Raw genomic sequence first — 14,021 nt, forward strand, 5'->3', positions numbered from 1 at the left:
CTTTTTATATCTTTTTGAAGGTGCGGCCTCCAGAACTGTACACAATATTTTAAATGAGGTTTCACCAGAGTCTTTATACAGGGGCATCAATACTTCCTTTTTTTCTACTGGCTATACCTCTTCCTATGCACCCTAGCATCCTTCTAGTTTTCACCATCACATTTTCAACAGTTTGGCCACCTGGTCTTGCATTTGGGCTTGACAATCTTTGCTCCCTTGCAAGTTGCTGAAAATCAGCAAATGGGGCAAGAAAAAGATAACAGAAGATAATTTAAAATACTCCAAGAAAACTTTAAGTTGTTAAAGATGGAAACCAATAGCTCTGGACATTAAGGAAGTGACAACAAAGCAATTGAAATTCTCATTGGAAAGACACAGTTCAGATGACAGTGAAAAGTTAATGTACTCGTATTGATGGAGAGTTACATTGCAACCTTACAAATTACAAGTCCTATCACTAGAGATGCAAAGGCCTGGTGTTTTACTACTTGGGATCTTGCTAGGTACTTGGGACCTGGGTTGGCCACTGTTGGAAACAAGATACTGGGTTTGATGAACCTTTGGTCTGTCCCAGTATGGCAATTATGTTCTCACATTTTGTGACTGAAGTATGCAAAATTTTCTCTGCTTTATTAAGTAGCCTCACTGTAAATTACTGTACAGTGTGGTTAGTTTCTCCTAAGAGCATAGGCTTCAATGGGTTTATCTGAGTTTAAGCCTGCCAGGACTACCCAATTTGAAATAGTCTGTTCAAAGGAAGGCTTAAGATTTACTGGATTTTTTTTTTTTTTTTTTAAGAAATTCTTCCAAGGCAGTATACAGCAAGAATAAGATGGACACAAACAACAGACAATGACAGCAGATAATAGGCTGAAATTTCTATGTGTTTCAGATAACTGGAGACCAAAGACACAGAGGGGCAGAACAGGGGCATGATGGGGCGGGGATGGGTGGGACTGGGCGGGCTTGGGGGTGGGTCTAGGGGGGGGGTCTGGATTTTCCAGATGGAAAATCTGGTAACCCTACCTTTAATTTGCAGATGGTGAAATGGCTACTTTATGTAACTTGATGCTGAATGAGAACAACAGTGCCAAGTAACAGGTATTTGGAGATGCAGATCTTCCATAAGAAAAGTAAACACCAAAAAGTCCAACAGGACTCGCGGGTATTAAACAGTACAAAAGGAAGTGGGAGACTTTGACCCTGTCCCGTTCGACCAGTATGAGTATCTCCTTTCATCAGATCAGCTTGGGCAGTTTTTTGGCACCTTGGAATTATGATGCAGTGGCTGTTGTTTGGAATCTGGACCTTGCCTCTACTGAGCAGATCACTGGTGAGGATTTGCATCTCCTCAGGCGACATCTTCCGAGACTGACTCACTCGGTGGTGTTGCAGGAACAGCACTACAAATTCTTGTTGAGACTTTACATTTCCCCATATAAGGCCTTGGTGGCTGGTATTGCTACTCATGCTGAATGCCCTAAATGCCGTTCTGCCCCTGCTGGTTTGTTTCATATGTTTTGGTCCTATGACAGAATACAAACCTTCTGATCTTTTGTTGGCCTTCATCTACAGACGATCTTAAAGAAACGACTTCCCCTTGGAGTGAAGGTTTTCCTTTTTTATCACTTTACCTCTTTGGGACTTTCTAGGGGTAATTCCCTGTTGTTGAAGAAGGTTTTTTTGTTATCTCGTAAATGTATCCTCTTGTTATGGAGGCAGGCCGAGGTGCCTTCCCTCACAATGTGGAAAAATGAACTGTTTACTTTGTTGAAGTATGAATATTTGGATACTAAGAAAAGTGGCCCTGGTCAATGGAGGAAATTCTGAGCGATTTGGGCTCCGGTCTGGGACAATTTGTCTCCGGGTGCCCGAAGTGCTCTACTGAATTTCTGACACTGGCGTGCTTGGGGGGTGAGGGGTGGGGTGGGTTATTCTTGGCTTTTGCTGAGTATCTTTTGTCTCCGCGCAGAAACCACGCGATAGACCCTTTTGTCTTGTGTTTTGATTTGTTCCTGGTTCTTTGTATTCAGATGGTGGTTTACTTCTTTGTATTCTTCTTTTCTTAATAAAAGAAAATTTAAACAAAAAAAAAAAGGAAGTGGGAACGGACAATGATGCAGGCATTCCTCAGACACCAAAACACAGTGCTGTCAGGTCCACAGCTTCTGCTTGTGTCCTTTTATGAAATAAACAAGTTGGTTTTACATCAATGTTCTTCAGTGGAGTGCTCATTGTCCGTTCCCACTTCCTTTTGTACGATCTTCCATAAGAGCCATAGATTTTGAGCAACAATGCCAAACGAAGGGCTAAATTACGAAAGTAAAAATAAACCAAATTATTCATTCACAATAACAGTCTCTGATGCAAAAAGAACTAAAGCTAGGCTTAACAAATACTATAGTAATTAATCTTGGGGATGGAAGGGTAGCTGTTTTTCCCTGATTAGACTATAATGGAGAAGAGGTTCTCTCCAGTGTATATCTGTACAGTGCACAATATGCTAAGCAGTTCTACAAAAGTGGTAACAGCAGAAGTACTCCTACCCTCCTACCCATGAAAAGTAGAAACATAGAAACATAGAAATAGACGGCAGATAAGGGCCCAGGGCCCATCTAGTCTGCCCACCTTAATGTCCCTCCCCTACCTTTGCCCTGTGAATAGATCCCATGTGCCGATCCCATTTGGCCTTAAAATCAGGCACGCTGCTGGCCTCAATCACCTGTAGTGGAAGACTATTCCAGCGATCAACCACTCTTTCAGTGAAAAAGAGATGATAGTTTGTGGGTAGGGACTTCAGGGCGAGCCTGTGTCCATGTTTAAGATCAATTTGTCTGTTACAGTATTATGCAGTTCTAGAAGTCTAGGAATAAAGATTACCTGTCCTTAGTGGAATGTTGTCTTGTACACAGTACTCAAAAACCTGGCATACTCTTGGTTTGAGATTGAGTAGATATTTTCTGAAACTTTTTTCCCCTTGGTCTTTATTACTTCTGGTAGTGTTTGCTAAGTGGCCCTCTGGGACCAAGATATGATAAATAAATAAGGACAGGCCCAATATCTTCCAAATATCCAAATAAGGACAGGCCCAAATATCATCCTGCAAGCATTACTGTCACTCTCACAGATGATGATTGTCAATCATCGCTCTCCATTGCTAAGGTTTGCATAATAGAATGTGATTTGTAATCATGTTCACTATTTCTTTATCCTCGTCATCAAACAAATTTTTTCTTGTGCACAGGCTAGTCTATCATGGACATCTTCCCACAAACCTGACATTTCGAGCCAAACCATTCATCTAGCAGCTACCACCACTGCTGTTTCTCTGGAAGGTTATCGGGGATTTTGCACGCTCCTCTATATCCTTGAGTTTGATGTTACCATGTCCCTTTGCTGTTGCTAACTTTAGGGCGACACATCCTGGGTCTTGTACTATTATTGAGGAAAAAAACTGCACTAACTGGATCTGCTGTGCCTCAATTCAGGCAGATAACATTGTGGTTTTGACAAGCTTTCTTTTTCTTTTTTTAATTCTAATGTAACTGAGCTTATGTACTTGTATTGTAGAAGTCTATTATCCTCCCAAATTAGTTAAAAACAAATAGGACATGGTGAGTCTCTTTCAACTGAAAGGAAACTCTGAAATGAGGGGGCATGGGATGAAGGTGAAAGGGGATAGATTCAGAAGTAATCTCCTTTTTACAGAAATGGAGGTGAATGCTTGGAATGGCCTCCTGGTAGAGGAGACAAAAGTGTATCTGAATTCAAGAAAGCTTGGGGCAAGTACGTTGGATCTCTGAGGGAGATGGAGGGAAAGTAGATGGCATGGTTAGGCAGACTAGATAGGCCATATGATCTGCCTTTATTTTTCTCTATTTCTAGTGTTGTTAACAGCAATCCTTGGCTCTGCGATCATCTCTAAGGGTGGATGTCACCAAAGAAAGCAAAGTTGCTCATCTGTAACAATGGTTCTCACAACACCGTAGGGAAATGCAACCATAATACCCTGCTTCCTAATGTCACTTGTCTAAAGCAAAGGAAAACTATAGCTCTATTATGGACCGGTTCTGGGGCAGCTGCTGCAGCATGTGTGCACTAGCATGTGAGGGATTTATTTATTCATTTATTTGCTCAATTATTTAGCCTGTTCTCCCAAAGGAGCCCAGAACGGGTTACAAAGTACATCCACAATATAATCGAGACAGGACAGAGATGACATAATTTACAATATAGACATGAAAATAGATCAATTTGTCATTAAGCAGCATCTGGTGAGAGTTAGGTGGCGTAGGTGCGATGACTCTCATGGCACTTCTGGGTGCATGTCCTTAGAGGAAGGTTTTCACATCTTTCCTGAAGCTCCAAAGTCCATTTAGTGTTCTAACAGATGGGGGGGATGGTGTGCCATAGTCTGGGTATGAAATGTGAATAGGAGTGTTTGCGGGCTGTTTCAGTTTTGAGGGAGCGGCCATGAGGTTTGGTCAGTCGTTTTTCTCCTTGGGGCCTCAGTGGTTGTAGTTTCGTTGTCATGTAGTGTGGAATCGTTTCGTGGAAGGTTTGAAAGCGAGCATCAGGACAGCATATATTGTAGGAATGATCATACAGAATTGTACCTGTATGTTGAGCCTTTTGTTGGTAAAAGTATCAAGAAATATTGGAAAATGCTTCAAGTGCATCAAAAATGTAAAAAATTGGATTGTATGATTGCTTATAACAGAGGCTTTAATCTGAAGGATTCTGTGTAGAGCAGATGTTTGACTGGACAATCAAGTGGCAGGAGTGGACATTTTAAATGTGACCAATGTGGAGTGTGTGAGAACATGTTGGAAGGAGATGAAGTAAAAGTTCCTTTGAGGCATACAGTAGTATTACAATGGTATACGACTTGTATCTCTACTTTTGTGGTTTATATTTTAATATGCCCATGTCAACTGTGCTACATTGGACAAACCTCTCACCACTTGAAAACTCGTCCTTTTGAGTATCGTCATAATATTAATCATCAGAAATGAGTGGATGCATTGGGCCAACATTGTATCAATGAAGGACATACATTTTGGGATTTAAAATGTGCTGTGCTAGACTCTCTTGATTCCTCTCTAACGAAGAGGTGATGTTAGGAAGAAACTCCACCAGATTGAGCAGCGATGGATTTTTGCACTTAAAACCGTGTGGCCACAAGGATTAAATCAAAGAATAGAATGGCATGTTTTATTAATATGCCTGTTTAACTTTGAGTTTCACGGGATAGAGGAAATATCATCAGTAATGATGTCAGATAACAGGAAGTATTTTTAACAGTGAGTGAAAGGCGTCCTTCTGTTCAAGACTGCCATTAAATGTGGTGAAGTGTACAAAGGATTTCTGAGTTTTCCCCTGAAGCAGCCAATGGTGTCTTGCGTTTGAGAGCAAGAAAGCTCTGTTGGAGCTGCCGTAGTTACATCATTTATTTAAAGCAATTAACTTAGAAAAGAGGCACAGTGAAAAACACAGGCACGTGCGTGCAGCCTTTTAAATTCCTCTCAGCGTTTTTTGTCATTTAGCAGGAAAAATTATCCAGCGCGATTTGTAGTCACCGGGTTTGGATCGGTTTGCTCACTTCAGCATAAGTAAGCGTTCAGTTTTCCCTAAAGACAGTGGATTTTCCTGGTTTTCTCACCCTTGTTCTGTTGCCGAGTCTAAAAGTTAACGAATAGGCTGAATAGAAATTTTAAACAAATATATTTTAAAATTTTAGCGGTTAGGGAGAGGGTGTTTAGTCAGGTTTATCTATTTAGTTTTCTAATGTAGTTTTTGATTTTGTTTTAGTTAATACTAACCTGCTTGGCCCCGCAGCCACTCCTGCCCGACGAGGAAATCTCCGTTTCGCTGAGCTAAATCAGGAGAACGATTTCAGCCTATTCCACCAGCAACCATTGAGGCTCTCCAAGTGCTAAAACTGCATACATCCAAACATGTAGAATACCCTGAGCCCCGCAACTACAAAAAACCTCAGAAGTCATACCTGGGGGTAAAGTCTAGATTTCCCTGAGGATTAAAGGTGAGCACCTGCATTAGGCATCTCCAGGCCACTCGTAAAGGGTATTATAATGGGCTACAAGAAACTACTCAAGGGTAGTTTATGCTGAGGAGCATGTAAAAGATATGAGAAAAGAGAGCTCTTTCGTAGGATAGAGAGGATTGTAAGAAGTGTCCCCTGCTACCCCTCATTTTCATTTTTATACCTGGTTTGCGATGTGAGGGAGTTTTATTATGCCTATGATAATACTGAAAGCAGTTTGATTGAACATATTGTTTTAGGTTGTTATGTAAGTATGAGGCCTTTTTCTCCCTCTCACAATTTATATACTGGGATTGAAATGATATGCCTTTCAGTGACCACAATTGAACTCATATTTGTATATTTTTACTGACTCCAACTCCACCCAAAATTGTTTATAAGTGGGAGCTGGTGTTTAAGGGATTTTACTGAAAAATCAACAATCGAGAGAGAGATTATTTGAAGTTTAGATGTGTCTGAGCTCCTCTTTTTTTGCTGTTCTTATGGAAGTAAAAAAAGCACAATAGGAGGAAAGAAACACTCAATACTCAAATGTGTTTTGAACAGAAAATTGTACATTTTGTTGCCTTGTATGCTTACTGACACATTTATTTATGCAGAGCCAGCATGAAAATGAACAGAATCATAAATGGCCCTCACATGTAAATGTTGTATGCTTAACTGATCAGCTTCAAGATGCTGCATCTCTTTGCATGCTACCCCTGAGTCAACATCTTGCTTAGCTTGGAACGCTGCCCTGATGAGTCACAACAAATGCTATAGATCTTTACCTGGCTGTGGAGAGATGTCAGCCATTGCAGGAGAGTAGAAAATGTAATCTACTGTGACAGCACTTCGGGAGTGACAGGTTGTAACTTCTGGAATCCCACTCTCAGGTAAGTAATGAGAGTACACAGAAGACAAGCTAAAGTGATGCTGCAAGTCTGATGTTACCCTAGAAATTAAGGAAAAAAAAACATAAAATGAACTTTCCCTTAGAACATATTAATTTTTCTGTGTGTTGCATGATTAGAATTTGCTGATGTTCAAATCAAAATGATTCCAACATCTAATTTAAAAAAAAACTGTCAAGTTTACAATGGTTCATTGAAAATCTCCAAACTCCTCTAGACAAGGGAAGATTAGGTTCTTACCTCGATAATCTTGTTTCTAGTAGAAAGGCATGAGTCTTGAACCAGTGGGTTATTCACCTCTAGTCGCAAGTTGTGTAGAAGGAATCATCTACATTTTTCTCTCTCTCTCAGCTCCGCCTCCTGCCTCACAGCCTGTCAGTGTCTGTGCCCATTCATATTCTGATTCTTCTCTCACTCCTTAAAGAATGACACAAGGATGGTTTCTCATGCTTAACCATGGGGACAGGAACAAATTATGTCTCCGTGTCATTCTCTATCTGTAACTTCTCAGTTCATACCCAAGCTATTGACATTTACTAGAAGAGAAGAAATAAGGAGGCAGGATTAGAGAGTTGCGCGGGGACAGAAATCCCACCCGTCCCCACCCGTCCCCGCCAAAGTCCCACCCGTCCCCACCCGTCCCCGTGAGGAATCCCTCCGTCCCCACCCGTCCCCGCGAGGAATCCCTCCGTCCCCACCCGTCCCCGCGAGGAATCCCCTCCGTCCCCACCCGTCCCCGCGAGGAATCCCCTCCGTCCCCGCCCGTCCCCGCGAGGAATCCCCTATGTCCCCGCGAGGAATCCCCTACGTCCCCGCCCGTCACTATAAACTACAGAAATAGTTATTTCATTTAATTATGCTACTGAATTAAAGGCTCTGGTAGAAACCCATTTAAAAATAAGCAAAAAGACTTTATTAATTTGGAAATATTAATTGGGAAGAATACATACTTTGTAAACGGGTTTCTACCAGAGCCTCTAATGTTTATAAATTTTTATCAACACAACTAATATACTACTTTATCCTTAAGCAAAAAAAAAAAAAATAAAAATTTTTTTTACTACCTTTATTGCCTGGTTTCTGCTTTCCTCATGTTCTCATTCAGTTCCTTCCATCCACTGTCTCTCTTCCTTCTGCGTCTTCCATTTGCTCTGTTACTGTGCCTCTCCCTTTCTCCCCCCTCCCAAATTGGTCTGGCACCCATCTTTTTCCCTCCGCTCCCCCCATAGTCTGGCACCTCTGTCTTCTTCCCTGCCAGCGTCTTCTTCCCATTCCCTCTTCCCCATTTCCTTTCAGTGTCCTTCTCCCCCACCATCTTTCCCATGTCCTGTCAGGCAGCATCCTTCTCCCCTCTCTGCCTTCCCCATGTCCTTTCAGCGGCCTTCTCCCCCCTCTGTCTTCCCCATGTCCTTTCAGTGGCATTCTCCACCCCTTTGTCTTCCCCAGTGCTTTCAGGGTCCTTCCCCCCCCCCCCTTCCTCCCGTTTACCCCATGTCCTTTCAGCGTTCTTTTCCACCCCTTTGTCTTCCCCAGTACTTTCAGCGGCCTTCTCCCCCCTTAAGCGTCTTTTCTTTTCCACTCCACCTTTCCTCCCTCCCTGCCTCCACCTTTGTGGCGCTTTTGCACCGACCGACAACAGAACAGGCCCGGTCGGACAAATCTCCCTGTCCTGTAGCCGCGATCTAAATTACCTTCTTACAGCAGCTGGAGTAGTGAAGCTGCTGTAAGAGGTAATTTAGATTCGCGGCTACAGGGCAGGGAGGTTTGTCGGCCGGGCCTGTTGTCGGTCGATCGGGGGACCTGACCGGCTGTGCACATTCTTCGGGGCGGACCGCCCCCTCCCCCCTCTTTCGTTCGCCATTGCCTTCTTCCTACCTGCCCTGCCGCAGCCGCACACAGCCGACCGGAAGTCTTCCTGATGTCAGCGCTGACGTCGGAGGAAGGGAGGGCTTTGCTTAAGCCCTCCCTCCGACGTCAGCGCTGACATCGGGAAGATTTCCGTTCGGATGTGTGCTGCGACAGGGCAGGTAAGGAGAAGGAGACTACCCTCGCGGCTCGACCAACCCCGCTGCGATCCAACCCCGCAGGAACCCCGCTACCCTCGGAGGCGTCCCCACGGGATCCCCGCGACCCTAGGGGGCGTCCCCACGGGATCCCCGCGACCCTAGGGGGCGTCCCCACGGGATCCCCGTGACCCAAAGGGGGAACCCGCGGGATCCCCGCGGGTCCCGCGGGATTCCCGTCATCCCCGTTCCCGTGCAGCTCTCTAGGCAGGATACGGGGATTCCTCAACCAAGCCCATTCTATTCTGCTCTGCAACAATTAAAATGCAAAAAAAAAAAAAAAAATCAATGCAAATAGAAACATACTCTCAAACAAGGTGGAACCAAATAAGCCACTTACCTGAGAGCAACGGCACAAACACTTATGTAGTTTTCACATGCTCTCAATTGGCCATTGCAATAGAGAGTTAGCTCATCACTCTTCAGATCTGCTGGACAGGAGAAAATCCAGCATCTGGAAATATCTATTTGTCTGAACCAATAAGCAGGCTAAATGAAATCGGACAGGGCAGGCCTTCAAGACTCATATGACTTTCTACTAGAAAGAAAATTATTGAAATAAGAACCTAATCTTCCTTTCTAGTTCAAAAGGCATATGATTCTTGAACCATTGGGATGTACCAAAGTCTAGGGTGGGCAGATGAGTCTGCTGCTAGCACTGAGGACCCAAAAGTGGCGTCTAGTCATGCCGCTACATTCACCCTGTAAATTTTGTGAGAGTATGGAGAGTGGACCATGTAGTCACCCTACAAATCTCAAGCAGAACTGCCTGGGACTCTGCCCATGAAGAAGCCACACGCCTCGTAGTGTGCCTTAAAAAAAATTGGTGATTGCTTAACACACCAAATGTATGCTGAAGAAATAACCCTGTGAATCCATCTTGACATGGAAGCCTTAGAAACTGGTTTCCCCAGGCTGCTAGAATTCTTTAGTACAAAAAAAAATTGATCTGGGAGATGAAAATCATTTGTTGCCTTGAGATAATGGAAATGAACTCTCCTAATATCTAGCATGCCAAAACCTTTGGCTCTTGTCTTCAAACCTGTGGCCAGGATCACGGGCAGTCGGACTTCCTGATTTACATGGAAGCCCAAGGCCGCTTCTGGCAGAAAAGTACTGTGCGCAGGGAGATGCCAGCCAGAGTCTCCATAAATATGAGGAAAGCTCTCTGCAGGACAGAGCCTGGATCTCTGACACCCTGATCTCTGAAATGATAGCTAACAGGAAAAACCGTCTTAACTGTAAAATCCATCTACATTAGGCTGGAAATCCGAAGAACTTTCTCCACTTAAGCTAGAAAGTGCTAGCGGCCTGCCACCTCCATATTGATAGAACTAACTGCCAGGCCCTTCTTAAACCTGTCCAGAAGACATGCAAGTACTATGGACATCGGAGCCTAAAAAGGTTCCACATTCTGCTTAGCACACTAGCGCTGAAAAAGTTTTCCAAGCCTTACCATAGGCTGCGACAGACGCTAGTTACATAGCTCTTAAGAGGATAGCTATGAACCTCCTCCAAGTAGCCCTTCTGTAGTAAAATTGCATACATAAGCACTATGTCGTAGGCCCAAGTGAACCAAATCCCCCGGGGCAACTGGACCCTGTGAGAGAAGAGGGAAAAGAGAATAGTTGGCTAAAATGGCAGTTTGAGACACTTATCTCTCTGTAGCCTAACCAGATCAGCACACCAAGGTAAACACAGCCAATCTGGAGCAACCCTAATTACCAACCCTAGGAGGGTCACTATTCTTTGAATGATCCAGCCTATTAAGGGTCACTGGGGAAACCCGTACAACAGACCTTTTTCTGTCTAAGGTTGTACTAAAGCGCCCATCCTGGCATTTTCCAGTTCAAACCTTGGCTGCATAACAAACTTTCTTGTTGGCTACCGACGCTAACAAATTGAACATCTGATGCCCATAGCACTCACAATGCTGTTGAAGGCTTCTGGGCCAAATACTATTCCCCAGAGTCTCAGGGCTTGGACAGTCGGCCTTTACATATTCCATTCCTGACACATGCTGTTGATAGAGCCTGTATGAGGCTTCTGCCCAGTGAAACAACAACTGGGCCTGGAGACTCCACGGAGCACATTTGATGCCTACCTGGCTGTTGACATATGCCCCAGCTATGGCACTGACTGAGAGAACCTTGACTGCTTTGTCTTCTAGGGTGTTCTCCAATGACTGCAGTGCTAGACAATGGCCCGCAGCTCTAGTATGTTGATAGACCATTTCTTCCGATAGGGCAACCATCTGCTCTGAATGGAATGACCCTTGAAATGATCCCCCCCCCCCCCCCACAAGTCTCAAAGACTGGCATCTGTCATTAGGATAACCCAAGAGGATATGCGTAAAATCAAGTCTTTAGACACCAATTCTGGCTGGAGCCACCAACTCAAACTGTGCCTCTGTCATCCAGGTCAGCGGCATCTGGAAAGAATCCATCTACGGTGACCAGCGGGACAATAGCACGTTCTGGAGAAGGCATCAATAAAGTTTCGCCCAAAGAAGAATCTCTATAGTTCCCACTGTCACCACCATCACCTATAAATAGTGCTAAACCATAGGGGTTTGCCTTGCTAGGATCTCCAAGATCCGGCATCTTACTCATATCTTCAGTTTGTGTGGCTCTGGAAGAAAAACACGGTCTTCTACCATGTTGAAATGGATCCCCAAGGGATTGTGTTGGTCATCTGCACTGATGATCCAACCCAGGTCCTGTAGCAGCTAGCCAACTGATGCCACTGCTTTCTCACCATCAGCTTTGGATGAAGATCTGATCAGCCAATTTTCCTCAATATGGATGCAGCTAGATCCCTGCTTTGTGCAAATATGCTGCTACAACTACTAGCACCTTGGTAAAGGTGTGAGCTGCCATTGCCAGACCAAATCGAAGCACTGAGAATTGGAGATACCTCTCCAGTACATGGCATTTTAGTAATTTCCTGTCAGCTGGAAATATGGGAATATGTAAGTAAGCATCTGTCTAATCCAAGGGAACTAAAATTTCCCCCAGCGCCACTGAAGCTATGACAGATCACAAGGACTCCATTCAGAATTCGGACACTTTCAGTGCTACATTTGACTGAACTTAGAACCAGGATTGGCCTACAGACATCTATCATGGGCGCGCTAAGTATATAGACTATCTGCCCATGCCAGATTCCTTGGTTGGTACAGGTTCTAAGATTTGCATATCCATGAGCCATTTCACTGTTGCTCGGACCTTGGCCACTTTCTCTGGTGGTCGGGCTGAAGAGTCTACAAATAAGTCCAGTAGAGGATGAAAGAATTAAAGCTTGTAGCCCTCTTGAATGATGTCTGGTACACAGGGGTCCAAGCCAATCCTTACCCAGACCTCCCAGTGAGCTGACAATCTCCCTCCTATTCGCGGGAGTTCTGAAATTGGGCTGACGTCATTGAGACTTCCTAGAGGCTGCTGCTGGGCGGGAACCTGAGGATTGAGCTCACCTGGAGCCTTGAAAGCCCTGTCAAGAGCCATGAAACAATTTCTGAGCATAGGACCTTGCTGAGAATTGTAAAAAAAAAAAAAAAAAAATCACAGCCCATTCCCACTAGGGCATGTAATATACTGTCTGACAAGGACTAACAGCCATGAATTGCTACACTGGCCATAAGATAATCCAGCCCTTTGCTAAGGAACATTTGTCCTTTGAAAGGTAGCCTGCACAACAGAAAAAGAACTACATAGTTTGGGAAGCAGAATCTCCTGTTCTTTGCCTTGTCCAGAGCATTCCACAGGTGGAGACAGAATAGGCAAAGACCATGCTCATGACCCTAAACATGTCATATTGAGTATCTGTTAAATAATATACCCCCAAAATTAGCAATTGGGAGTAAGCGTCCTCCTCCTCTGATGAAGCCTGATGCAATATAGTATGGGACTCTCCTTGTCTCCTCATGGGCCCAGAGGCATTGGCGCATCTGCATCATGCTGAAGGTGCCATTCAGGAGCTCTAGGAGGGAATTCTGACCCCTAGAACAAGCCATCTGCAACTGCATCGTCCTAGAGGGGGCTAAGCCCAGCACTCTCACCCACCTCCTTCACATGCCCTGCAGCACATGGGATGCTCCTCATCTGGCCATCCAGCACAAATTTGGCATGTATCAGGGCTAAAACAACCTGAGGAGTCCATCAATCAATTTTAATCCAAATCGAGTGGTTTTTGATGCAGATAGAGACTTTTAAAATCAAATTGGGATGCCACAGAAAGACTTTTCAGATTTAGCTGCTTAATGAAGTGTTGACTTATACTATATTGGCTCAGGATCTTTTTGTCTTGTTGCACTCTATCCCATATTGGGTCAGTTATGCAGAATTTTTTTTGGGGCCTATGTGGCCCAGAATAGACTTATATTGATAACTGCATAGTAGGCAAATCTGGACTGCTTTCAATTTTGATGACTACAGTTTGGCAGCCAGCAGCCCTCACCTCAACCTGTTCTCTCATTCGGTACTGTGACCTTCCCCTCTGATGGTGACATATTGCGGCTGTGGGGCAGGACACAGTAGAGAATGAAAGAGCAGGTCCACCTGAGGGTTTACACCACCTAAACTGCAAATAAAGCAAACAGCGATGTCTGGTAAGAGCCTGAGAATCCACATTTCCCCCTTTTTCTGTAAGATCAAAAGCTGCAAAACTGCTGGGAAGGAAAGGGTGTCGGGTGAAAGTAAAATAGCATATTCAGTTTGAGCGGGGGGGGGGGGGGGAGGAAGTTCTGCAGCCAGAGGTCAATAAACCCTCCTGATCTGCAGGACTCCTCCAGAAATGGAATAAAAACAATGAACCAGTGTAGCTGGAGGCAGGTTACAATGATGCACTGACATTGCTCCTTATCCCCCTGGATCAGGATCCCAAACAGAAAAGACAAGGCTGGGAGTTTGTGTTGAACTGAAATCAGCAGCTGTATTTGCTCTTGAAATGCAAGTTGAAGTGAAAAATAGGAAGAGACCCCCAGAACTGGCTGCTGATCTGAGC

At 44.3% G+C, this 14,021-nt stretch overlaps 1 protein-coding gene across 2 annotated transcripts in view; it reads right to left on the reverse strand.

Annotated features, from left to right (window-relative positions):
• Positions 1-14,021, reverse strand: part of ANGEL2 (angel homolog 2) — an 85,530-nt gene that overhangs the window by 1,308 nt on the left and 70,201 nt on the right. For both annotated transcript variants that reach the window (XR_004538794.1, XM_033937888.1), the window contains exon 8: positions 6,835-6,998. Coding sequence is in view for 1 of the 2 variants with exons in the window: in XM_033937888.1 (XP_033793779.1) it covers positions 6,835-6,998 (164 nt within the window). In the remaining variant the exon portion in view is untranslated. The remainder of the gene's footprint in view (positions 1-6,834; positions 6,999-14,021) is intronic.

The sequence above is a fragment of the Geotrypetes seraphini genome, chromosome 3, assembly GCF_902459505.1.
Source record: "Geotrypetes seraphini chromosome 3, aGeoSer1.1, whole genome shotgun sequence".
In the NCBI taxonomy this organism is placed as follows: Eukaryota; Metazoa; Chordata; class Amphibia; order Gymnophiona; family Dermophiidae; genus Geotrypetes; species Geotrypetes seraphini.